The following is a 27,739-nucleotide window of genomic DNA, read 5'->3' as shown; positions in this document are numbered from 1 at the left end:
AGGGGTCCAAGATTATCTTCTGTGTCTGTGTTAATTGGTTTCCCTTTTCTTTGTTGAAGAGGGTCTGTGCAATCCTTCTGCCTAGTCCGCCATCTTGCCCTGCCTCTCTTATACGCTCTTGAGATTCTTCGAGATACCCAATACTTAACAAATTTATGATTGCCAACCATGGGCACCATTCACTCTAGATTCGTGTGAAAAAACGAAGTAACTGACTCTGTGTATTAATATGAACTATTTTTATTCAATTAGGAATCAATTAATGATGTAAACTATAATACTGAACAAATTTGCCTCAGATAATTTTATATCTCATTAAGGCATATTAATTGATAATCAAATTATTTTTTAACAAAACTTACAAAGCTGAGCATCTGCATGGATAGTTCCTCCTTTGGGATTCAGCTTCTGGGTTTGAATTGCAGGAATGGGTTTGTATGATTGACCTGTGGCCCTGTACATGGCTTGAACCCATAATATCCTATCCTGCTCATCATCACTGGCAAATAGCACAGTGTCTCCTTCTTTCACGGCATTAAAGAACATCCGACCACCCTGAAGGCCTGTGGAAGAAGAGAAACATCATTAAAAACACACAGCATCAGCACACTTGAATCTCATTCACTAACTGGCTTCGTAAGGTAGAATGGAGCTGATATTAGCAGCTCAATGCTTTACATTATCTTCAGTTGAGAATCAAATCCATAACCCAAGATTGGAAGGGAAACAGTAACAAAAAGGTTTAAGCTTTCACATCACTTTGGAAATTAAAAATAACTCAGGGAAATGTCACAGTTGCATTCAGCCAGGCATAGGAACACACTCCACAGAAATGCCTATCACAGCCTGCTATTTCAGTCCACGGAAGGCACATTTCCCATTCTACACGCAGAAGAAACAAACATATGACAGAGTGCAGCAGAAAAAAACATAGGTAAGACAAAAATAGTACCTTTTGTTGTATGGTACATATGAGTACTGTATCTTGTCCAAATTTTTTTCATAGAGAAGATAAAATTTTGCATTTGAAGTGACCACATTAGTTAGCGTGCTCATAGATTTCTATTTCCTAATCTTCCTCTATTTTTTTCTTTCAGAGATAAATGAGTAGGTTTTAACAACTAAATATTGCAAGGTTGATGGATACATGTCAAACAACAAAAAACACTAATTCTTAATTCTATACATGAAGAAAAACAAAATAGGAAATTTAAAGAAAATACCAATTACAAAAGCATGCAGACTTCAGGAGATAATACTAAGCTGTTTTGCAAAATAATTGTACCAATTTATACTCATATTAGCATAGCTTAAGTGTTCTCAGGGTTCATTTTACTAGCACTTAGCATTTTTGGACTTCTTCAGGTTAGCATTCCAAGTGGGTATGTAAAAACTACACCTACTCCTTACTTATTGACATGGTTAGGCTCCAAACACCAGGTTGTTATGTGAAAATTGACATTATGTAAAAATGGAGGATGACCACATCAGATCACAAAATGGAGGATAACTTATCTTATACAACTGCCAAATTACATGATTACATAAAAGCCAAACCACTGAGAATCATGGCCCAGCCAAACTGATACATAACCTTAACCATCACAGCCAGTGTTACTTTCACCTCATGCCTTGGTGTTTGTTACACACCTGCGTGTTTGTCACAGACGTATATAGTTAATGCATAAAAGGTCAGATACTAGAGTTTTACTATTGCTGTCAATGTGAAATGTCAGATAATGAGACAGCTGGTGCGCAGTGGGTGTAGATGTCATTGATTTGACTCCAACTCGGAGCCACCCCATGTGTGTCAGAAAAGAACTGTGTTCCACAGGGTTTTCAACGGCTGATTTTTCATAAGTAGATTCCAACCCTTTCTTCTGATGTGCTTCTGTCTCTCTATATCAATTTCATTAATGTCCATTATTCATTGATCCATTCATTCACTGACTGTTTTGGATACTAAGTATCTAGTACAATGTCCCACATTAACATGGGAGGGAAAGAAGTATAAGAATATACTACTGGGAAAGAAAATTTGTTGTTGTTGCTACTGAGTGTAGTTGAGTCAATCTCAACACCCAGTGGCTCCCCGTGACTCCATGTGCCCCAAAGAATTTGCTGGGCTGAAGACTTTATGGGAGAAGATTACCAGTCTTTCTTCTGCAGAGACACTGGGTTCAAACCGGGCAACTTTCAGTTAGCAGACAAGTGCTTAACTGTTGTGTCATCAGAGTTCCTCAGTGTAATATAACAATTCATTTGTCATTTCTCTCCCTGTTTCTCTGTTTCTCAGTGAAGAAGTATCTATAAGCACTGCTGACATTACTCATGTAACTTTTCTATTACAGTAACTCACATGTACTGCATCCTGATATTAAGATAACAGAAATGATGTTATGGCTAAAATTAAACAGCCCATGAAAAGACGTAACTTGAATCTCATAAAGTCTTGTCCAGGTATATAAGTGAAATATGCACTCTTTACACTCTTTGAGTGGAGTCTGACATGTAAAATAGATACAGGATGTTTTTAAGAATCACATACATGCAGGGCGGGGATGGTTCTCCAACTCACAATTACCTGGGTGGGGATCTGTATAATCCACAGTGTAACCTTCAAGCTGCATTAATTCCTGTGGTTCGGACTTTTTTTCTCTATAACTGCACATAGCAAACGTGTACTGGCTAACCTGTTTTTTGGGGAAAAAAATGTAGTTGGTGACATCACTATCAATCTAGCTTTTTGTGTATCAGAAGGCTGTTTTACCATACACACACACACACACACACACACACACACATATAAACATACAATTTGATATAAATTATTACACTTTAGCATTTTTCAAAATGTTGCTCAGAAATTAAAGCACCTTTCATCTGTCAGCTTACAGCAAGGCCATTGTTGCCCATAACCCAGCATTTCCCAAATCAATTATCCAGTGGCCAAGATTCCATGAGATACTAATAAAAGCACCATAAAAAAGTATTCATGTTAAAAATCATTAGGTCAAAGAAAGATAAATTGGCTTCTTTCATTGCTGGATTACTTATGGCCTTTAATATGCTAATCTGTATGAGGGAGCTCTAGTGGCATAGTGGGTAAGGCATTTGGCTGCTAATCAGAAGGTCAGCGGTTCAAACCTTCCAGCCGCTTTGCGGAAGGAAGATGGAGCAATATCTACTTCCGTAAAGATTCACAGCTTTGGAAACCCAATGGGGATCTCTATGAGTCAGAATCAACTTGACGGCAGTGACTTTGGTTTGGTTTAGTTAGAGCATTCACAAACTTACATAATCATGAAACTTTATTTTAAAACATACTTATTTTGAGACTTTTATCCAAAGTGAAAAAACATTTCGATAAAAGTTGGAAATTTATTGTCCCACATAACAACACCCACAGGAAGTGTAAAGGTGGAGTCTGGGTTAGGTAACCAATGACTTACATTGCCAAAATGTGCTCTGCCTTTCAATATTGCATGTCTTTTGGAACTGGCTTCATTTTTTGTGTTCAGGTTTCACTGGGCTAGAACCAGAGCTGCCAACAGCTCCACAGTTACCTCCCTTGTCTCAGTGGGGGTCATAAGGCCATATCTGGGCCAATCGATGTGGCCAACGGGCAAGAATACCAGAAGCCCAGTTGGGTCAAGAGCTCCACTGAAGGCTATGACAGGCAGCCTTTCAGAAGTTCCCTCAAAACAGAAAGAGGGAGATGTCCTTTCCAGTAGGAGAAGGATGTTTGGTAGGTTAACAAATAAATTGCAAAATATCTTAGAACACAGGGTTGCATGGAAAACAGTTTAGCTAATGTGAATTATATTTCCCTTTTTCTTTCTTAAAAATGAGATGGAACTAAGGAAATATAAGGACACCTTTTAATAAACAAGATTTCTTAAAGAAGACACAAACAGCTAATTACAAAAGAAAAAAATTATACAATGGATATTATGAAGCCTTTCCTTTCATTAAAGGACACTGTGTAGAAAGTAAAAAGGCAAACCACAGATTGAGAGAAGGTATTTGCAAGGCACACATTCAACCAAGGACTCATATCCAGATTACATCAAACATAGAAATCAATCAGGAAGACCCAGAAGACATACTAAGAAATGGGCATAAAATGGCCTTCTCTGTCTTTTATTTTACCATCTCTTTTCATATCAATTCTTCGTGCTCCAAATCAGAAAAGATGTTGGGGAGAATGGCGTGTGTAAGTGTAGAGATAGCTATTGTTACATTTCAAATGAAGAAACACATGCTACCCTCCTGAGATGGGAGGAGCTGGCTCTGCTCTTGTGCAAAGTATAACCCACAGATCTTTGTGATGATCACCATGTTGGCGTCTACTGAAGTGCACACCAACTTCCGGATCCTGCTGGAGGCTCAACACATGTAGTCATTGTGGATCCCTTTTCATCTGCTGATTCTCGCACTCAGGCATCTTTCAGTAATGACCTACTAACTACTCAAAACAGTCGTTTAGAAGGAAAGAAAGCACTTCTTCCAACCCATCTACCACTGCTAGGTATGGATGGGTCCATAAAGACTGCCTCAAAATACATACTTTGTTACTTGACCCCCTCATCTTTCTTGGTTTCCTCTCATTTAGGGAACTCAGTTGAAAACGTGCATGCACTGCCATCGAGTCGATAGTGACCCCCTCCTTGGGTTTCCATGGCAGTATCACTATGGATGTAGATTGCCCAACCTTCCTTCCAAGGAGTGTCTGGTGAGTTTGAACTGCCAGCCTTCTGGTTAGCAGTCAAATGCCTTAGGCACTATGCCACCAGAGGTCACAGTTACAAATAAGCAAAAAAAAAAAAAAAAAAAAGGAATCCCTGACTTGGGGGTGGGGTTACAGATGATGTCTCTAAACGTTTTCTGTTTTGACAATTCAAATTTAATTACGTTTAAGATAAGAAAGTCCTGGATGGCTTCCAGGAGCTCTGGTAGTGTAGTGCCTAAGGCACTTGACTGCTAACCAGAAGGCTTGTGGTGCATACCCACCAGCCACTCCTGGGAATGAAGACTGGGCAATCTACTTCCCTACAGATACCACCTTGAAATCCCAAGGAGGGGTCGCTATGAGTTTGACCCAACCCAACTCGACAGCAGTGAGTTTTTTTTTTTTGGATCCACTTCCATAATGATTACTGCTCATAAAACCTTAGGGCAGGTCTACTCTGTCACATGAGGTTGCTCTGACTTGAAGTTGGCTTGAGGGCATCTAACAACAACAATCTTATGAAAGCAGATTGTCAGGTCCTTCTTTGGTGCTGCTGGATGGATCTGAACCACCAAACTTAAGGTTTGTAGCCAAGTGCAAACTGTCTGTGTGCCACTGAGTCACAGTGACTCTACATATGTCAGAGCAGAACTCTGCTTCATAGAGTTTTCAGTGGTTGATTTTTCAGAAAGAGCCAGGAATTTCTTCCAAGGAGCTTCTGTGGACTTGAACTGACAGCCTTTCAGTTAGCAGCTAAACATGTTAACCATCTGCAACACCCAGGGAAGCCTACATTTCTATTAGCTCTCTTAACAGGAAATCCACTATTTACCATTGTTGTTGTTATGTGCCGACGAGTCAGCCCTGACTCACAGCGACCCCTCCTTGGGATTCTGAGGCGGTATGACTATGGAAGTAGATTGCCCAGCCTTCCTTCCGAGGAGTGGCTGGTTAGGTCAGTCCAGTCTTCACTGACTCACAGTTCCCTACGTATAACACACTGAAACACTGTCTGGTCCTGTGCCATCCTCATGACCCCTGCCATTGCTTGAGCCCATTGTTGTGGTCACTGTGTCAATCCACCTTGTTGAGGGTCTTCCATTTTTTTTGCTGACTCTTTACTTTACCAAGCATGATATCCTTCTCCAGGGACTTGTCCCTTCTGACAACATGACCAAAGTAAGTGAAATGAAGTCTGGTCATTCTTGCTTCTAAGGACCATTCTGGCTGCACTTCTTCTAGGACAGATGTGTTTGTTCTTCTGGCAGTCCATGGTATTTTCAGTATTTTTCACCAAAATCACAAATCAATTCTTCTTTGGTCTTCCACACTCATACATAGTTCAGATTTCACAAGCATATGAAGCAATTGAAAATACCATGGCTTGGGTTCCAAAACAAAACCAAACTTACTGCCATCTAGTTGATTCTGACTCACAGTGATCCCATTGGGTTTTCATGGCTGTAAATTTTTACTGAAGCAGACTGCCTCATCTTTCTTCTTCAGAGCAGCTGGTGGGTTCAAATCATTGACCTTTTGGTTAGCAGCCAAATGCCTTAACCACTACCCCACCAAACCAAAAACCAAACTCACTGCTGTCTCTAACTCATAGTGACCCCTCCTTGGGTTTCCAAGGTGGTATCCCTAGGGAAGTAGATTGCCCAACAACCTTCCTTCTGAGGAGTGGCTGGTGGGTTTCAAATATTTTTTTAAAAAATAAAGTGTGTGTGTATATATAAGTTATGAAATATTTTTAAAAACTTATGAAATTTTTTTAAAAAAATAAAGTGTATATATATATATGTTATGATTTGAAAAAGCTAGGTAGTAGGTATACACATGTTAGTATTTTATTCTACTTTATTTTTTACGTATTTCATAATTTTTTAAAGATAGCACTACATTATCTTTAAAGCATTAAAGAGCAAAGCTCTCATGTTGAAGCCTAAGTTATGCCTAAGAGAGAAAGATTAAAGATTTTGGATTATTTGGTGATTTATGATTATATAGGAGTTATGGTGGCATAGTGCGTAAGGCATTTGACTGCTAATCAGAAAGCTAGCGGTTCAAACCCACCAGCCACTCCTCAGAAGGAAAGTTAGTAGTGCCTAAGGCATTTGACTGCTAACCAGAAGGCTGGTGGTTCAAACCCACCAGCCACTCCTCACAAGGAAGGTTGGGCAATCTACTTCCTTAGTGATACTGCCTTGGCAACCCAAGGAGAGGTCACTATGAGTCAGGTCCGACTCAATGGCACATAACAACAACAAATACATAGTTTTTTTTTTTAAGGATAGATAGAATCGATGCCTATGTACACCTACCCAAACTCATTTCTTTTCCTCTCTCCCCAGAAGTAACCTCCATGTTGAATTGTGCATTTATTATTTCCGTGCATATTTAAAATTTTTAATACATAAGTTAATCATTAAGTATTTTTACCTGCTTAAAAATTATATAAATGGACTATGCACATTAGAATCCTGCCAGTCATTATCTTTTCAAATATTGCGTTGGTCCCATTTTACCTTTACTATGTCTTTTTTGGCATTCTATTAGAAATATCTTGAGCTTTTAAATTCTCTCCTTCCTATCTTTTAACCTTAGTTACCTAGCGCTACTATAACAGAAATACTACAAGTGGGTGATTTTAACAAACACAGTTCGGGAGGTTAGAACTCTTGAGTTCAAGGTGTTGGCTCTAGGGGAAGGCTCTTTCTCTCTCTCTCTCTCTCTGCCTTCTTTAAAGGAAGGACTTGGGTCTCTTCAGCTTTTATTTCTAGTTTCTTGGTGATCTTCATGTGGTATGGTACCTGTCTCCCCCCATTTCTGTTTGCTTCTCTACAATTAGTCTGTTCTTTTTATATGTCAAGGGTGACTGGCTTAAAACACATCCTACACTGATACGGCCTCTTAACATAACAAAGAAAATCCATTCTCAAAAGGGATTATAACCACAGGTAACAAACAAACAAACAAAAAAGCCCACTGCTATGAGTCAATTCTGACTCATAGCAACCCCGCAGGACAGTGCAGAACTGCCTCCTCACAGGGTTTCCAAGACTACAAATCTTTTTGGAAGCAGACTGCTTCATCTTTCTCCCAAGAAGCAGCTGGTGAGTTCAAAGTGCTGACCTTTCGGTTAGCAGCCCGATGCTCTCACCATAGCATCACTAGAGCTCCTACCACAGGTACAGTAATAAGGATTTATACACCTATTTTTTTGGGACACAATTCAATCCATAACACTCTTTTACATTTTTATTTCTTCATCTCTCCATGCTGAATTTGAAATAAATTCTTCAGATTATAACTCATGCATTACCATCAATTAATTTTCTCTTCAGATACACTTAGCCTACTGTATCACTTGGCTGTGAAGATTCTAATTTCAGTGACTGTATTTTATTTCTAGTAGTTCTATTTTACCCTTCTTCAAAACTGCTTATTTTTTCAGTGTCTTGTTTGCTTATATTTTTGATTTAGCTTATATACTTCATTGGCTTAAATACAACTATAGTTTACATTATGTGATAGTTCTATTACTGAAATTCTTGGGAATATAAACAAATTGGCTTATTGTTTTGTAATTTTAGATTGTGAACTCATTTCAGCACAGTCTAATCTGTGGAAATCCTTTAAAATTTAGGTGAAGGGGTAAAGGGCTCGTCTCTCTACTTTTTTTTTTTTTTTAAATGCCACATGCCCCAGGGATATCACCAACATAGGAACAATTTTTTGGTCATTTCTTAAGTTGGGTATTTCCCTGACATTGGGATAAAGTAAATTAGAATTTCAACATTCTGTTAGTACAGGTTACAGTTCAATATTTCCGGGGATCACTTTTTCTCTACATACAGTGCCTAAGCACAAACAAAGCTTACTAATCTAAGGGCAGATCTTTTTTTTAGTTCACCCCTTTATGGAGATTCAACTTTGAAGTTCTAGATGAGAAGATGTCTTTGGCAAATACCCACTTGGAGAATGCCCAAGGGCATGTTTTCTTTCTCTGAGTGAACAATGAAATCCAAGTTCCTAAATATCAGTGTCAACACCCCCTGTTGCCCCTTCCTCAACCCCAAGCACCTACAAGGCACCTACAAGCTTCATTCTGGCTGCTTATGACCCTTGAGATTTTTCCTTCTTTTTGCAGCTCAGTGATACCTTTAAAAGGTTATGTCATATGCTTTCTCCAGGATTTCTAGGTGTTTGCTGAATGAGAATTCTTTAAGACTAGCTGAGACTACCAATCTAAATCCCTTTGCCAACCTTTCGATTTTAATTTTGCTTTACAGAGTTTCTAAATAATAGTTCCAGGACCTCTGGTAGCATAGTGCCTAAGGCACTTGACTGCTATCCAGCAGGCTGGCGGTTCAAACCCACCAGCCACTCCTCGGAAGGAAGGTTGGCAAATCTACTTCCGTAGTGATACTGCCTCAGAAGCCCAAAGAGGGGTCACTATGAGTCGGGGCCGACTCAACGGCACATAACAACAACAACAACAAATAATAGTTCTAACTTCTGTACATATGAAACCCCAGGAATGTCCTTTTCATTACATTCTGGAGCAACATTCTGTGATTGATGAGGTTAGTATGGAACAGCAAATGCACACACCAAATTTATCTTACAGATAATTAAAACAGAATATTAGACACCAGGGAACTATGACAGAGGAATGCTTTGGGGATCGATTATTAATAAGACAGAAAATATGTAGAACAAACAGTTCAGAAGTTTCACATCTCCTACTTTCATCTGGAAGAGTCTGAAAACCCCGGCTGAAGGAAAGTCTCTGAACACATCACTGCACAAACGATCTGGAATCTGCTGGGAGAGAGATGAAGAGCACAGGAAGGTCTACCTTCCCTGTGTGGCTTACAAAAATCCCCACCAAGTACCAGGTGGAATATATAGCTACCACTGTGCTAGGTACTCGGGACAAACTAACCAGCAGGACTCACCCACTTTTATTTATTTCTTCACTTGACTTTCAAGCAGTAAAATGTCACCTTCATCTTTAAAACTCCATTTTCTAGCTGTTTCTCAATTCAATAAAACTTACCCCTTCTTCCAAGATCTATGCAAATTTGTCCCTATCATCTTGCAACTACATCTCCTTGCTTCTTGTTTCTTTGTTTTTGACTTAGTTTCTCCATAAAACACGTTAAACTGGTGTCAGGCATACTATCCCTGCCTCTTTACTTCTCCATGGAATACAATTTATTTTAATTCAATAAATTTGTTATTCTGCTATACTTCAAAATATGCTACTTTAAAAAGTACAAAGTACATACTTATCTTGTTAAAAAGGTAATAACACTAATAGTTTAGCAGCCCAAGTAACCCAACTTTTGTTCTTAAATCCATCTTTCTCTACTTGCCATAACAAACATACTTGCTTTTTCTATTTTACATACTCACTTAAAATGCTTAGAAAAGAATACGTATAAGGTCAAATTCATTCCCTCAACCAACCAGCTTGTCTAAGCACTGCCTGTGTGATGGGCACAATTGTAAGAACCATGGAGGAACCAGGTCTTACCATTTCCAACAGACACGTATCTGCAATGGACCGGAGTCATGAGGAAGTCATCCAAACGGAAATTCAGAAAAAATACAATGAAACACCATGTCAAAAAAACACTCAGGAAATACTAATTAGGAGGTGATTCTTTTTTTGTGTGTGGGGGGGACGTTTCTAAGGTGGTAAATCTTTTTTTTTTTTTTTTTTAATTGTGATTTGGGTGAAAATTTACAGAGCAAATTCACTTTCCACACAGCAGTTCACATACACTTTGTCTTATGACATTGACTACAATTTACCATAATGCAACAGTTCCCCTCCCACTTCCTCCCCACAGTTACCTCTTCCCTGTGCTCATCTCTCCATGCACTCCTTCCCTCTGAGCTGTCTCCCTGTGCATAAACAGCCCTTCTTTCTTCCATGATTGTTCTCTCCAAGGGGTATATCTACCTCAGGTAAATGCTCAACTCATATGCCTATCTTTTGTTTGGCTGGAAGCCACAGGTGTGGGTTCAATTCCAAACCTCAAGGGCAGCTAGGGGCCATAGACTCAGTGGTTCCACCAGGCTCTATCAGACCAGCAAACCTGGTCCCCCATCCCCCCCTTTTTTTCCAAATGACTTTGAGTTTTGTTCCACATTGTTCTCCCTCTCTATCCAGGATCTCCTACACAGATCCCACTCCAAGTGGTTGACAGTGGTAGCCAGGAACCATCTAGTTCTTCTGGTCTCATAGTTGTGTAGGCTGCGGATCGCATGGTGTGCCAGTTGCTAGGACTAATTGTTTCCATGAATCTTTGGTTTTCTTCATTCTTCTTTGCTCTGGATGAGGAGAGACCCGTCATTGCATCTAGATGGCAGCTTGCTAGCTTTTAAGATCCCAGTCGCTACTCTCCACAGTAGGAGGTGGAACAATGTTTTGTGTAGTATGTTATGCCATTTGAGCTTGATGTCCACTGCAACTATGGTCCTGAACCCACAGGTCCAACTAGGTCCCTCTGGGTAGCTGGCTGTGACCAAGAAGTGACTACAACCTTGCCCGGTATCAGCTCTACTATACACCTGGGAATTCAGCTCATACAAATAAACTTATAGGACCACTATCTGCAAATCCTATACATGTTCTTGGGTACACTCCCCACTTCATAGACATACCTAATCATTCAGCCTGTCTACCCATCTATCCACCCATATACCCATGTTTGCCTTCACTGACGACGTAGTACTGTATGTGCAAAAGGGTTCATCTTTGTTGTCTGTACCTCCCATGTACCTCTCTCTTTCTAGGAGGTGATTCTTAAATAAAGAAAAATACAAGTCACTGCCATTGAGTCGATTCTGACTCATAGCGACCCCCATTGGGTTTCCAAGTCTGGAAATCTTCACAGAAGTAGACTGCCTCATCTTCCTCTCATGGAGCAGCTGGTGGGTTTGAACAACTGACCTTTGGTTAGCAGCCAAATGCCTTAACCAGTATACCACCAAAGCACTTTGTTGTTGTTGTTGTTGTTTGCCATTGAGTCGGCCCCAACTCACAGCGACCCCTCCTTGGGTTTCCGAGGCAGTATCACTACGGAAGTAGGAATGCCCAAAAGAAATACTTGTAAAAATGATTTAATTTATGTAAGTGGTAAAATCTTTCTGTATTTTTAATATCACCACTTAGAGAAAAAGGTAAAGTGAAAATACTGGAAGACATTGCCAACTGAAAACTGAGCATAAACAATGGTAAGCATTTTTGGAATTATAATGGAATATAATGGAAGGAAAAATTTGATTTTAAGTTCAATTTCCACATACGTCAAATACATGTTATATAATCGTAAACATGGATTTGGCTTTCTCCACAACACAGGTTTTCTTTCTTATAATGTTTTCTTAATATTCTATGAGGCTTTCACTTAATCCATAAAAATTGATTAACTGAATAAAACCACTGTTACATCAGAAAGAATTAGGGATTTTGATTCTGTGGTAAGGATTTTAGAGAATACATTTGAAAACTGGATAATATGCTATCTAGAGGATTTTGGAGGAAAAAAAAAAAATCCAAAATCACTGCCACCGAGTTGATTTCAACTTTCAGTGACCCTATAGGACAGAGTAGAACTGCCCAATAGGGTTTCTGAGGCTGTAAATCTTTATGGAAGGAGACTGCTTCATCTTTCTCCTGCAGAGCATTTGGTGGGTTTGAACTGGCAACCTTTTGGTTAACAGTGTGATGCTTTAACCACTATGCTACCAGAGCCCTAGAGGGCCCCAGTTTCACTAAATCATGAGTGGTTAAACCAAGAGCAGAGCATCGTTAAAATGATAATGAGGTGTGTCTCTGACACACACTGGTGTTAGGAGACAGGTGTCTGAGGCTTTGAGATCAGGAGGCAACTCCAGCATCATTGGGTCAGGAAAATGAATTTCCCACAGTCCCTCAGGAGAAAATGGTCATCCTGAGGCCGTAGTACAAGGCTCCTAACTCCAGTTGAGTGTTCTTTCCAATATGACAATTATTTTATATTCTCATTCTGAAACTTTTCAACTGTACTCAAATAACAAGCCAATCACCTCTTTAATTTTTGGAAAATTAAAGATATCATCTATAATCAAAAACTACTAAGGGTGAGGGAGAAAGAGAAAAGTAAATCAAATAAAAAGGAATTTGAGGCATTATCCCTTTATTATTTCTCTTCTCCTTGGCACCTATCCAACAAATCAGCAAAATTTGTTTTATAGTCATTGTTGATGTTATCTTTAATCAATATGAAAATATGGTTCTTTAATGTATTTATATTTTTTCTTGTAATTTTACTTGGTGTAAAATTAATATTGTCATTCCTGTTTTTTCTTTGTATTTATTTGTCTTTGGTTTTAGCACATCTCTCAAAACTGTCAGATATATGGATTTTGATTTTTATCTCATTCTAGGAATCTGGTGTTATAAGGTCATTAAAATCATTTATACAAATAACTGCCCACCCCCCACTTTTGCCTTCTATCTTCTATTAGAGTCCCTTAGACAGTGAAATGGAAAAGCTTAAAAGATCCAGTTGCAACCAAAAGGGTGGAGGTCTGAGTCTACGCAGAGATGCCTTGGAGAAAGGCCTGAGAATCTACCTCCTAAACCTTGGCCATTGAAATCTCTCTGTGGCACAGTTTGCCTCTGACACACGCAGCATTTCCACGAGTCCAAACTGACTGCACAGCAACTGGTATCTTCTGTTACAAGAAGTTTTCTTGGCATCGATTTTTAATTCTACAGAGTTGATTTCATATTTTTCTAATTGTTAAAGAATAATTTTTGCCACCAGTCACTCCTTGAAAGGAAGACTGAGCAATCTACTTCCATGGTGATACCACCTTGGAAACCCAAGGAGGGGGTAGCTATGAGTCAGCTCCAACTTGATAGCAGTGAGTTGTTTTTTTTTTTCTTTTTTTAAGTAAGTTAAAGAATACAGCCTGCTTTTATAGCTACATTCATTATCGTGGAAAAACCTGGAGTTTAGGATTCTTATGTTATAATTAATCATTTCATACAGTGTATAACCCATGAGGTGGCATAGTGCCTAAAGCATTTAACTGCTAACCACAGGGCTGGTGATTCAAACCCACCAGCCACTCCTTGGAAGGAAGACTGGGCAATTTACTTCTGTAGAGATACCACCTCGGAAACCCAAGGAGAGGTTGCTATGAGTCAAAATCAACTTGATGGCAGTGAGTTTGGTTTTTTTGGTTATTTGAATCATGATATTTACTATACAGTGAAATAGATTTAACTATATTTTTATTTGTTATCATTGTTCTCTTTAATTTGTTCATATTTCTAAGATTCTACTCACTCATCTCTCATATAGTGGGAGTGTACTTTTAAATATTTTCAAGAAGGTGAACTGTATGTACATTTTCTTAACCCTTATACAATGTCTTTACAGTAAGAATATCTTCACAGTGTTTTTTTTTAATGAGGAACTTCCAAATAATAAATGCCTTAGTCTCATAAATCCCCATCAATCCATTGTAGATATAACTATCTTGACTTCAGTCAATCAGTGCTAAGGAGATGTCTGAGGCAACATACATTTTGCCAATGGAGAAACTCACTTGGAAGACATGCTTGGATATGGATCACTTCTTACTAAATTTTCCTGAAATGTAGGAAGTCTACTTATCTGCAGGCTAACTTCTTTTTAATAGCAGAAAATGTTTCTTATATTATCCACTGTAACTTCTGCTCTGTTTATCTGCCTTTTCCTCTTCTCACTCAGAAAAGCAGAGTTTTTCAAGTATCACATATTTGGTTTCTTCCCTTAATATCTGCCATATGATCAGAGGTTTTTTTTTTTTTTTATTATTATTTTAGATTTCTAGAGCTTCTCTGTTCTGTCTTCTACAATACTGATTTCATTTTAGGCAGTGTTCATTCTGTACTTTAGTGGATATCTTTTTGTTGTTGTTAAAGTTTTACTTCCTTCTTTTAATCAGAGCCAAATCCCTACCTCACTTTTGCAAGCTGTTCAATAGGGTCTGTGTCTTCTTTCACATTATTAACAAACATAAAGTACCTGTACTTTATTTCAGTGTTACAGAATCTCTTCCAGGTCTCCACATCAGTTTGTTGTCTTTTCCCCCTTTCCTGAACAAATAATGATCTTTCACGGTCTGATATTTGTCAAACGACAGGAAGTTCTCTTTGACTACCCCTATTCTTCTACCAGGAGCTCTGGTAGCATAGTGCCTAAGGCACTTGACTACTAACCAGAAGCCTTGACTACTAACCACCAGCCTGGTGGTTCAAATCCACCAGCCACTCCTCGGAAGGAAGGTTGGGCAATCCATGTAGGGGTATCACCTCGGAAACCCAAGGAGGGGTCGCTATGAGTAGGGGTCAACTGACGGCATATAACAACAACATTCTTCCACCACGACTCACCCACCTCTCAACTCTCACACTAGAGTGTGGAGAGAAATGAACAATCTTGGATCCACATTACTTTTTGTCATTGGCATTTACGTGTGATTCAGATGGACCAAGATGGAAATTCTTCTGGGTATAGTGTTTGGTTCTCCAAACTCAGAGGCAAAACAAATTATTTTGAAATGGTTTTCACATTTTCTGCTTTTAACAAAATTGTAGAAGAAGCTGTTTAGCTGCAAACTGAAAGAATATTAAAAATAATATTTTTTGGATGAATTTCTATGTGTTTGGAGCATCAACTCAGGACTTTGAAAAACAGTCTGAGAAACAGAGAGACTGCTGTGGGAAAACCTGTGCTACCATGTACTTAGTTATGTAAACCAGGTTCCCCTATGTTTCTACCCTTAGAAATGGCACAAACAAAAGAGAATTAATGTGAACCCCTTGTAATTCTCAGGAAAATAATACTCAGTCACGGATATATTTGGAGGGGAAGCCCTATATAAGTCATTTATTTCTAATAAAATTTAACTTTTTTCTGTTTAATAATTATTCATCAATATCTATCATATATTTATGTATTTGTATCAGTGATTTGCTAATGATAATGGCAATTATTGCATGTTGTTATTGTTATGTGCCATCGAGTCAGACCCGACTCATAGCGACCCCTCCTTGGGTTTCCGAGGCAGTATCACTACGGAAGTAGATTGCCTCTTCTTCCTTCCAAACTGCAATTATACTTCAATATAAAAATCTGAGTATTTCTTATTGGTTATAGGGAATTTTTATAAAAATTTATTTTGTAGACTTTTAAAAGAATAACAGAAGGATCCAGATGACTCTGAAGGATGATCCTCACTTTGCAAGGATCAAGTTCTGCTGGAGAAGGGCGATGGAGGCGAGGCCCTTGAGGTCCCTGTCTCCTTTCTCCCAGGCTCACCTGCTGCTCGCTCTTCCCCCTGTCTCTCTCTGGGCCCACACTCTCATGGGCTGTTTCCTTCACAGTGTGTTACTGGCAAACTAAGAGGCTGAAGATGACTGTTGTGTGAATATATTAATGAATAAAGAGCTGAAGAAGAGAAGGAAAAGCAGGAATATCTCCGTTTCTAATGAACATTATTATCTTGGAAGTATAGTTCAATAAACATTTTTAAATGTATTGCTCTTAAAAACAAGCAATAGATTTATCTCCAAACTATTTTCATCTGAATGACTGATACGCTCATGCTGTCGTGTGTTAAAAGGATCCAAGCTTGATATCTGTAACCCACCTAAAACGCTAAAAATTTACTTGTCTTTTAACATCTAGCCTTAAAAATTGGCTGTCAAAAGGCTACTTGTTTTTTCACATACTTTGTTATCTGCTTAATGTTACTTTTTTCTTTATACAATTTGAAGTACAGATTAAGCTGCTATTTTATGCTTTATTTTTAAGCACTGTATTTCTAGCTAGCTTTAAATGATATTATTTCATAACGTGCTGAATATAGACAACTTTAAGCACCTTTAATGAGTCTTTAAAGGTACTTTAAAAACAACAACAACAACAAGCTTTAGAACAATCCTCCAATTTCCAGAGTCATGGCCATCTCAATGATAACCTACTAAAAACAACTTTTAACTTTATTTCGTAATTTAAAAAATATTATTTTAATATATTAAACATCATCCAATAGACACAGAATCTGTTGTAGATAATTGGGCCTGGAGCCGTAACGAACACTACAGATGGAGGAGTAACAAAATACCAACGACTAAGAAAGCTGCCACTGACAATCCGGAAATCTGACCCAGGTGACAACTGAAAAAGTGAAATTTGGCTTCTGGCCTACATTGCCTCTAGAAGCAACTAACTCACTCTCCTTCTGATTTACTGACTCCTGCTTTTATTTCCACAAAATGATGCCACATTTTCATTCTTCTTTTGATGCCTCCAGTACCCACTGGAGTTCTTCCTTTAAACCATTCCTTGTCATGCTAAATCACTTTCTTGAGGTAAATCCTCCCGAAGAGAGCTAACATCTCATAGCTACAGGCTTGTCAGCCAGTCTCCACATCAGGGTAACCTGGAGAAGGTGCACTATGAGAGAACTGTCAACATCGGCCGGCACTATAATGAAAACATGCTGCTGAGAGACTAGCTGTGGGGACCAGGGTCTCACCCTGCTCCCTGTGCTCCCAGCTTGAGGCATCTTGCAGACTCTACTCTGCCACATCACCACGTACCAGATTCTTGGGACTGGGATTAGAAAGAAACAGATGGGATGACCTAGTCTCCATTCTTCAGCCTAGTATTTGCTTTCACTTACAAGCCTGCTTTTGTAATACTGAACAAAGCTTCAATAATTTACTATATTGCAAATGAAAATCTCTTTGGGGAAAGACATAGCAATGGTAAATATTCAGTATCTGTAATCCAATCTACTTTTAATAACTCCATAAAAATACATTCGCTGAGAACTGGGGGACATAATCCAACTTTAACCTGTGTATTGTGTAAATGAGGTTTTGGCTGTCATTGCTGTTGACAGGGCACCTTAACGTAAGTTGCTGTGGTCCCATGAGGCGTCTGCATTTGGTATGGGAAACCTCCCATTTTGCTCTCAATTGTCAACCTGTTCAACACCTGTCGGAGTCCATACATGTAAATGCTCACTATGAGTTCTTCCCAACTACAGCATTCGGGTTTGTATGCTGTATTCCTTCTGTAGGGATCATGGCAACAGCTGGCAGCTTAATGACTGCCACCATCTAAGATTAAGGTTTAAAATAAATTCTTGACTGCAAATGTTCTTGGCGGAGGCCAAAGGTGCTACTTGAGTTATCTGAAGAAAAATAATAAAGAAGAAGAAAAACTCAGACATTAATTTACTCAAGGAAAGTGACTATATTTCAAGATCATGATAAATTTGAGGGGAATATATATTTACTGTCTTGACTGAGTGGCACAAAAAAAGATATTTACCAATCAATGTGAAAAGCAGAGAAAGAAAAGAGAGTCTTTTTATAACAATGTTCAGAGTGATTTGCATATATTCATTTATTCAAGAAATAGTTACTCAGTTTCCACTTCCACTTCATGTAGTGTTTAGGCCTTCATGAAAACAATAGATTATAAAACAGATCCTTTATTTTATGGAGCATACATGATAGAACAGGTCAAGAGATAATAAAAAGAGTAAGTATATAAACAAACAAGATAATTTTAATTAGAAATAAGTGTCTGAAACATATAAAACTGGATAATGTGACAGGGAATTAGTTGGAGGGCAGTTTAGGTCAGATGGACAGAAAAGGGCCATCTGAGAAGGTGAGACCTGAACTGATACCTAAATGCGTAAGCAGAATACACCAGCCACGGGGAAAATGAAGAGAGCAGACCGTCTGGAATTCCTACAGAGGGACATCCCACTAGTTACTGACAAGTCCATTCTGGCTGAAGGTAACCATAATAAGCGAGAGTATCCTAGCTCAGGGGATCCCCATGTATTTGGGATATTTCTGAAATCAATAGGCTGGAGGCACTATTTCTTTAAGTTGAAAGCAGATCCTGATGGTCTCTCACTAACAGTTGCCTCTCGCACGTGTGCAGTGGGTAACAGTTGCCTCTCACGTGTGTGCAGTGGGTCTGGTTCACATCGTGGCATGGCTGACTGTTTACATCCTGTGCCAACTCAGCTGATATTTAATTAACATTATGTCTTGATAGCCTGCTGTTGTTTGCAGCAACTTCAAGTCATGATTATGACACATCCACAACAAGCAGGGAACACTTTGATACAGGGCCAAAACAACACAGAAGTCTACTTCAGTTCCCAGCAATGTCACGCAGTAAGTGACCTCCGAGACAACACTGTGGCATGACTTGCTGGCCATTTCTTTAATGTACTAACACTGGTTTGTACCTCATGATATTAATGATCTGCAGTGATTAGTCCTGTATCTGTTTGTCTTCGGAGCAACTGTAGTTATGCTTATCAAGTTAATCATAGCAATAATCATAGCAATATGGCAAAGGAAGTAAGAGCTCACTGCCTGGTAGTACAGTGTGCAAGGCACTTGACTGCTAACCAGAAGGCTGGCAGTTCAAACCCCACCAACCACTCCTTGGAAGGAAGGTTGGGCAATCTACTTCCGTAGTGATAGTGCCTTGGAAACCCAAAGAGGGGTCGTCATGAGTCGGGTCCGACTCAACGGCACATAACAACAACAACAACAACCCTAATCCTGGGTAAGCCACAGAACCCCTCTGTACATCGGTTTTTCCATCTGTACAGTGAGATAACAACAATACCTATCCTCACAGCCTTATTGTGAAGAGTAAATAAATTAAAATCTTAAAAGTAATATAGCAATAATTATTACAATAATAGATGAGTGTGTCATGAATTTCTGGCTATACTTCAGAATATATAATACCTATGAGCATGTGGCTATGTGAATGACTGCTAATGAAATTCAGCATTCAGAAATAATTTAGTTTGGTGGAATAAAAATATAGAGAGTTTTAAAGCTATTTAATGGTTTCATTATAAAGAAATAAAATATATTAAAGTTGTAATAAACAGTTTGCAACAACAATATCCTTAAGGTCTGATATTAAACATTGAACAAGCACAAGAAAAATGATATGTGAACAGATATAATTTCATTTTAGTAAGATTTGAAGCATATTCTTCAAAATCACTATTCTATCTGATATGAATCAAAATTTAGCTGCACACACACACACACACTCACACACTCACACACATACATATATCCAAAAACCAAACTCACTGCCATCAAGTCAGATCTGACTCATAGCGACCCCTCCTTGGGTTGCCAAGGCAGTATCACTAAGGAAGTAGATTGCCCAACCTTCCTTCTGAGGAGTGGCTGGTGGGTTTGAACCGTCAGCCTTCTGGTTAGCAGTCAAATGCCTTAGGCACTATGCCACCGGAGCTCCCAGATACATATATAGTGTTCAATAGATCCTCATGTTCTCTAAGAGCATAATATACATGTATATATACATATGTATGAATATATATGTATACTCAGCTCTTAGAGAACACGAGGATCTATTGAACACTATAACCATACTAGCTTCAGAATTTAAACAGGTGTTGTTGTTATTAGGTACCACTGAGTCGTTTCGAACGCACAGTGACCCTGTGCCCAGCAGAACACAACACTGCGCAGTACTGGGCCAGCCGTTTAAACAGAAGCCCAAACTACTCTGACTTAGAAGTGAAGCATCACTGATGAAGAATCCACTTTTCGGTTTTTGACTCTGATTGTAATGTTTACATGGAGTCTTTGCAAAGTCTTTTCACCTCAGCAGCTCCTCCAGTGTTCACTTTGAACAACGCCTTTGCAGCTGTGGCAATCAATTTCCATGAGCACAAACTCTGGGGCTGATGGCTACATCTCCAGCTCTATCACGCGTATAATACACACTCACAAGTGGTGAGGAGATTCACATTATCACCAGAGCACTAGTCTGCAGATGGCAGCAGCAGACCCAGCAGGGGTACACTGTCCTCCCTATGAAAAACGACTCCTTCACCTTTCAGTAATGCAGCCTGCAGGTATGGACCGACAAGCTGCGTGCAGAGAGAATGAGAGCTGTCTTCAAAATACTAATACAAACTACCCAGTTCCTCCCAATGGGTCATTCTTGTTGAATCTCCATACACATCCATCTTGAATTTGAAGTGTATGCATTCAATTTGTCTTCCTATTACATTTGGAATTGAAAGGAAGATTCAAAAACTTCAAGAAGTAGAGCACTGGCATGATGTCTCAATATGCTTAGGAATGGAACACCGTGTGTGTGTTAGATGGATATGTGGATACGTAAGTAAAGACAGAATGCTTCAACATGATTTCAAATTTTAAGTATGGTATCTCAGAATAAATCTGAATTCATCATAGTTTGGCAGTATGTTTCCTAAATTTCAAATATGGAGTGTATGGATTTACATACTTTGTTTTAAATTGGATTTTACCTTTTCAAATGCTAAATGAACACATTATTGTTATTGGGCAAACATATATTCACCCCAAAACATGGCTGATCTGCCCAAAAGACAAAGCAAACACAATATCAAAGTATCCAACTCCTTCTTTCATCTCTAAACTTTCTTATGGAACGACAATAAAAGTACAATAAATGACAATAAAAGTTGGTTCAATAGCTTGTGATGCTGTAATCCTATGCCAGAAAATAAGGTAAAAGAAAAGGGAATATCTTGATCCTTGCCAGCCAACAGCATGAGTTGATCCTTTGGTCCCTCAAGATTGGCCTACTAAAGTCTAATTTTCACGTTAAAATAATCTATTGACGCCTTTTTAGCTCACTATCACTTAACCAGGTCTCCAGGTTAATATGCTCCATTCATTCTTTTAAACATTATGACTAATGTGTGTGTGACATGTTGAACATTTGATGTGCTCTCATACATGTTTCTACCACTTAAAATCTATGGTTTCAAGAGTCCCAAACCAGTTCATGCTAATCACATTAGTTACTGTAATCATGGAACTAAATGAGATTCCATACAAACACATGAACAAGACTGAAGAAGTGGTCATACATATGAAAAATCAATTGAATGTTTTGGAAAGACTCAGTAACTCAAGTCACTAACAGAAACTGTTGCCAAGTCAGATGTGGGAGAGACATCCATAAAAGATGGGAATATAATGAAAATGTTTAGAAAGATCTGGGCTCAAAGTGCTTAGTGAATATTTTTAAGTTCTTGCACCACTGAAGATGACTTACAGGTGTGGTGTTGGAGTATCACCTGGAAATCCAAACCGGGGGCCCTTACTTGATGTAGCCTTGGGCTCACCATCAAATAATTGGCAAATGAATTCACATGTATTTGTTTCTAGTCAAGACACAACACACTCACATAAATATTTTATACACACACACTTATATATATCGCTTATTAACTAGTGGATCAAATGTTGGTTGCAATCATATCGGACAAAGTTACTTTTTAGGCAGGAAAAAATATTAGGCTGGATATTTGCTATGTAGGCAAAATAATTTCTCATTGTATTATTTACTTTTCATGAAGTTTTCATGCCATAATGGAACATAAATAAAGTAATTTTACCCAGCAATGATAGATGGCTAAACTTTAAATGAATTAAATATATATATTTTTAAATTCTCAGTTTTAATTTCTAATACATTAAATAATGATGCAATCCACATAAACAAAGGATTTTGAGGTCCTCAATAAGTTTTAAGAGCATAAGGGGTACTGAGACCCAAGCATTTGTGAATCCTTGCTTTAGAGTGATTATGTAGCAAGAAATAAACAAACAAACAAATAAAACTCACTCACCTGAACAAGGACAAAATAACGTTTTTTCCATCTTTTCCAAACCTTCTGTCCAAGGGCATACAAATATCTGGCAAGAAAAATATATGGAACATTTTACTTGAATACTGCTGGGATTCTGAGCCATCCTATTTCTTCCATAGTATCTATTTTTGAGACTAGCCTATTAAGGCAAAGTTTAGTTCGTTTGGAATCTGGAGGCAACACACAGCTTCTGGGTTACAAAATGACTGAGCTTATTCCAGGTTCTTGAAAGGGAATTGATTTATGTGGCTTATCAATTTGTCAGTTCTTACCACAAATTGAGCGAAGTTGGAGTTAGAAAGGATAATCAAAGAACCAGTGGGAATGTCATTCTCACACACACTTCTTAGGAGAGGCAAAGGCTATGAAAGGAGGGCAGAGCACTAAAATGCTTCAGTTCCGGGGTGACTGGGGCAGGCTAGCGTGGCTTGAGAAGCAGCAGGCTGTGGCGTCGGGAACCTTGGGTGAAGGGTCGCTGTCCAACGGGGTGACCCTGAGGGTGACTGCCCTAGTCTCATTTTCTACTTCTTCAACTATCAAGTGAAAGGATTCGATTTTCTGGTTTCTAAGGGCTCTGACAGCCTTGTCATTTTGGGATTTACTTGACTTGTAGAAGCATCTCACTGCAAACTCTTCTAACTCTGAAATTCAGATAATAATGAGGACGGTATTGTATAATTTAGCATCATTTCATTAAAGGTTTCTGTTTAACTATGCATTGCTATTAGTAACCGGAATTGAAATAATTACAGTAGTCGATTATTTGAGAACATAACTTTTATTCTTACTGAATATATAGATGATAGGCTTAAGTACCAGAGAGGAGAAATAAGAAATTAAAAGTTAATCAAGTGTGAGTTAATTGTGGAGAGCTGTTCTAAAAATCATGCCACAAAACCATACACATGCGCATCTTCCTACCGTGGAACACATTGTGAAAAGTGTAAAATACAAGGAATGAACACCTACTTTAAAGTTAAAGTAACATTTTTCACTATTTTAAGTTATCAGTTTTCTAAAGCACAGGTCTAACAATGTATAGGTTATTCACACTAACCTAATTTACAGACCATTCTGAGTGATAAAAAGACCATTAAAGACAGTTTACTTATGGGCTTATAGTCTCCGAAGACTTTCTCTTACAGTTCTTCAAACTAAAAGCTTAGCTAGAATTCTTAGTTTTGGTCTTTTTTTAAAACAAACAAACAAACAAACAAAAAACCCAACTCATTGTCATTGAGTCGATTTTGATTCAAAGTGACCTCTCCTAGGTTTCCAAGGCAGTATCTCTACGGATATAGATTTTTCAGTCTTCCTTCTGAGGAGTGGCTGGTGGGTTGGAACTGCCAGCCCTCTGGTTAGCAGTCAAATGCCTTAGGCACTATGCCATCAGAGCTCCTCGTTTCAGTCTTATTAATGTAATTTTCTTTTGCAAAGCAAAGATGAAATATACTTCAAACAAAGTAATATAGAATATTGGTTAAGGAGTAGCAAAATGACTGAGCATCTTATTCACTATGGTTGGGAGACTAACAGAGACCTCCTTTTGATGGGATACCTTGGCAGTACATAGAAATAGTCCCTTCTTTTCACCTTGTACTTTATTTTAAGGTAAAAAAGCAGAGAGATGTGTATCACATACGTGATACACATAAGATACATAAGATGTGTATCACATATGGAAACTCAGAAGAGTGTAATTTGTATTTTTATTTGAACAGCTAGTAACCACTGAAATGTCCAACAGTAGAACTCTTTGAATAAATGCTGGCATATCCATGGAAAGAAATACTATGCTGCCATGAAAATGGCATAAAACAGATGATATAGAAATGATCTCTGTGTATAACGTTACATGAAAAGAGTGAGATTAAAAGCTATACACATATACTTAATAATTTGCAATTTGTAAAACATTATATGGGAGCTCTGGTAGCATAGTGGCTAAGACACTTGCCTGCTAACCAGACGGCTGGCGGTTCAAACCCACCAGCCACTCCTCGGAAGGAAGGTTGGGCAATCCTACTTCCGTAGTGATACTGCCTCGGAAACCCAAGGAGGGGTCGCTATGAGTCGGGGCCGACTCGACGGCACATAACAACAACAACAACAAAACATTATATGCAATAAATTCTGAAATGTTCAAAATTCTATGTTTATGTGTTGCCACTGAGGTGGTAGACAAAAAGTTCTTCTATGAGAAGGATTGGTAAATATTAAAATAAAAACAACTAGCCTTTGCATTGGAAAGCATAACCAAAACTGTCCCAATCAATTATATGTATTTTTTTCAGAATCATCAGCTAGCTCAAGTATTTGGGTAATGTCTATTGTGCCCTGATGATACTATGTTGCCTGAACTTGTGGATGTAATGGCAAATTCATTTAATGGTGGGCAGAGGTATCGACTGCTACTGTTCTCACGTGTTCACTCTTTCCTCTCAAGGTCTCCTGAAAACCCTTTACCCCACCTTTGCTCTGGCCTTTAATATTTCTCTTTCTGAAGATGTAGTGATAGGTGTTTAGCTGTGCTCTGTTGTTCCTGTGCCATTTCCCTGCCTTGAAATGCACACATCCAAGCTCCTGTTGCAGGGTTAACAGCAATGACCTCAGGAGCTGTGGACTGTGGACAGGACGGATGCCCTCTACAAAAGTATGCAATCAAGATACAAACCAAAGAGCTGCCTCAGAGTCACAGAGGACATTTGGGATAACCTTTGCCTGTGACCACAACCTGCTTCTCAGCTCCTTCAAAGTGTCTCACTTGACAGGCTGCTGGGCAACTGGGTCACATGCAAGTGAAAGTGAGCAGTGATAGGCAAACCATTAACATCACGAACAAGTCTGGTGTAAGACCTGCTGACACTGAAATGTCCTGCGTAAGGAATAATACTGTTAGCAGGAACATCATTCAAAATGATGGCTCAACCAGTTTCAGCGGCAATGTAGGGTTTTCCTAAAGACAGAAAAAGCAGAGGGCTGTGTGGGCCCTCGTGTGTGTGTGTGTGTGTGTGTAAGGATTGGTGGGAGACATTATAAGAATGAGAGTAAAAGATAATACTGGGTTGGAATCAAGGTAAGAATTAGAATTTTGGTCCTTGGAGGCATTTTGGGCTGTTGCACTGTAAGAAAGAATTCAACCAAATATATGTAAAGAAATGACAATTGACCCAAATGTACCTAGAAAGATATAGGTCATAAAAGCATCCATCATGTCCATATAAGAAAAAAATGAACATTCGCCAAAAGATTGTCTGTCTAAAAGAAAATTTTAAAAACGCTATATATTAAGTCGTAAATGTAGGGAAAAAATGTAATTCTCTCTACCCTCCTAAAACTCTCACATCAGCCAGGCAAAAATGTGATACAAAAATGGGCATGTAGAAAATACATCAAAAAGATAACAATGCTGAGTAAGAAGACACTGAAATTCAGTTTAATAAATTTATTTTTTTTTTCATCCAAAGAATGAGTTCTGGGATTAGATATTAAGTATCACTGTCTAGCTTTCTTTTTTATTGATACTAAAGCAGATTTTGGACATAAAGACCACATTTGAGATTAAGAGAAGAATGAAGAAAAAATATGTTCATCAATATTGTTTACAACAGTAAAAAGCCCAAAACTACAAAAAAGAAAAGAAAAGAAAGCGATCATATATATAATGAAAACAAAAAAACCCTGAGAAAGACATACACCAAAATGCAAATTTGTAGCTAATCTCTGGCTGGTGAGATTAAAGATTAATTTAATATTCTTCTTCATGACTTTCTGCATTTCTATAATTATAATTCTGCATGTCTCTGCCTTTTTTAAGTTTACTACTATAATTTATGCACAATAGAATTTACCTGTTTTAGTTGTGCAGTATGATGAATTTTGACATATTCAGTCATGTAACCAAGCACCACCACAATCAATGCACAAAACATTTCCATCACTTACAAAGTTCACTTATGCTCTTTTATAATCAATCTCTTCCTTACATGCCCAGCCCTGGCCACCAATCTGATTTCTAACCTCATAGCTTTCCATTTACTAAATGTCAAATAAGAGGAATCATACAGTATGTAGCCTACTGTATAAATCAGAAAAGGTGTGTGTCAGGGTTGTATCCTTTCATCATAGTTATTCAATCTGTATGTCAAGCAAATAACAGAAGAAGCTGGACTATGTGAAGAAGAACACGGCAAGAGGACTGGAGGAAGACTCAATAATCATTTGTGGTATGCTGAGGACATATCCTTCCTTGCTGAAAGTGGAGAATTACTGATGAAGATCAAAGACTGCAGCCACCAGGATGGATTACACCTCAATACGACGAAAACAAAATCCTCACAACTAGACCAATAAGCAACATCATTTTGTTGTTGGTGTTGAGTGCTGTCACGTTGGTCCCGACTCATACTGACAGAACGAACACTGCCCCATCCTGCACCATCCTCACAGTCATTGCCATGTTTCAGCCACGGTCGCAGCCACTGTGTCAAACCAACTTGTGGTGGGTCTTCCTCTTTTTCACTGACCCTCTACTTTACCAAGCATGGTGTCCTTCTCCAGGGACCAGTCCCTCCTGATAACATGTCCAAGATATGTGAGACAAAGTCTCACCATCTTTGCTTCTATACTTCATCCAAATACAGAAACTATACTTTTTTCCAAGATATTTATTACTTCTTCTGACAATCCCTGGTATAAGCAATGTTCTTCACCAATACTATGACTTAAAGGCATCAGCTCATCTCCATAATCCTCCTTATTCACTGTCTAGCTTTTGCACAGATGAAGCAACTGAAAATACCATGACTTGGGTCAGGCACAACTAAATCCTCAAAGTAACGTCTTTGCTTTTTAACACGTTTCTTTTGCAGCAGATTTGCCCAAGGTTTGATTGCCATTGTTTGATTTCTTGACTGCTTCTTTCATGCGCTTTTATTGTGGATCCAAATAAATTGAAATCCTTGACAACTTCAATATTTTCTCCAATTATCAGGAAGACTGAAAAAGAATTGATGCATTTCAATTATGGTATTGGGGAAGAATATTGAATATAATACAGACTGCAAGAAGAATGAGGAAATCTGTCTTAGAAGAAGTAGAGTCTGAATGAACGGTCCTCAGCAGTGAGGATGCTGAGACTTTGTCTCATGTAGTTTGGACATGCTATCAGGAGAGACCAGTCCCTAAAGAAGAACATCATGC

At 38.5% G+C, this 27,739-nt stretch overlaps 1 protein-coding gene across 1 annotated transcript in view; it reads right to left on the bottom strand.

The window, feature by feature from the left end:
- Nucleotides 1-27,739, bottom strand: part of CADPS2 (calcium dependent secretion activator 2) — a 420,173-nt gene that overhangs the window by 208,336 nt on the left and 184,098 nt on the right. Inside the window, exons 7-9 of the mRNA XM_042782532.1 lie at nucleotides 22,517-22,583; nucleotides 2,585-2,693; nucleotides 363-563 (exon numbers count right to left, since the gene is read on the bottom strand). Of these exons, the coding sequence (XP_042638466.1) occupies nucleotides 363-563; nucleotides 2,585-2,693; nucleotides 22,517-22,583 (377 nt within the window). The remainder of the gene's footprint in view (nucleotides 1-362; nucleotides 564-2,584; nucleotides 2,694-22,516; nucleotides 22,584-27,739) is intronic.

This window comes from Orycteropus afer, unplaced genomic scaffold (genome assembly GCF_000298275.1).
Source record: "Orycteropus afer afer isolate SDZICR_OR568_19922 unplaced genomic scaffold, OryAfe1.0 scaffold00359, whole genome shotgun sequence".
Lineage (NCBI taxonomy): Eukaryota > Metazoa > Chordata > Mammalia > Tubulidentata > Orycteropodidae > Orycteropus > Orycteropus afer.
This window is presented reverse-complemented; position numbering and strand designations above follow the sequence as displayed.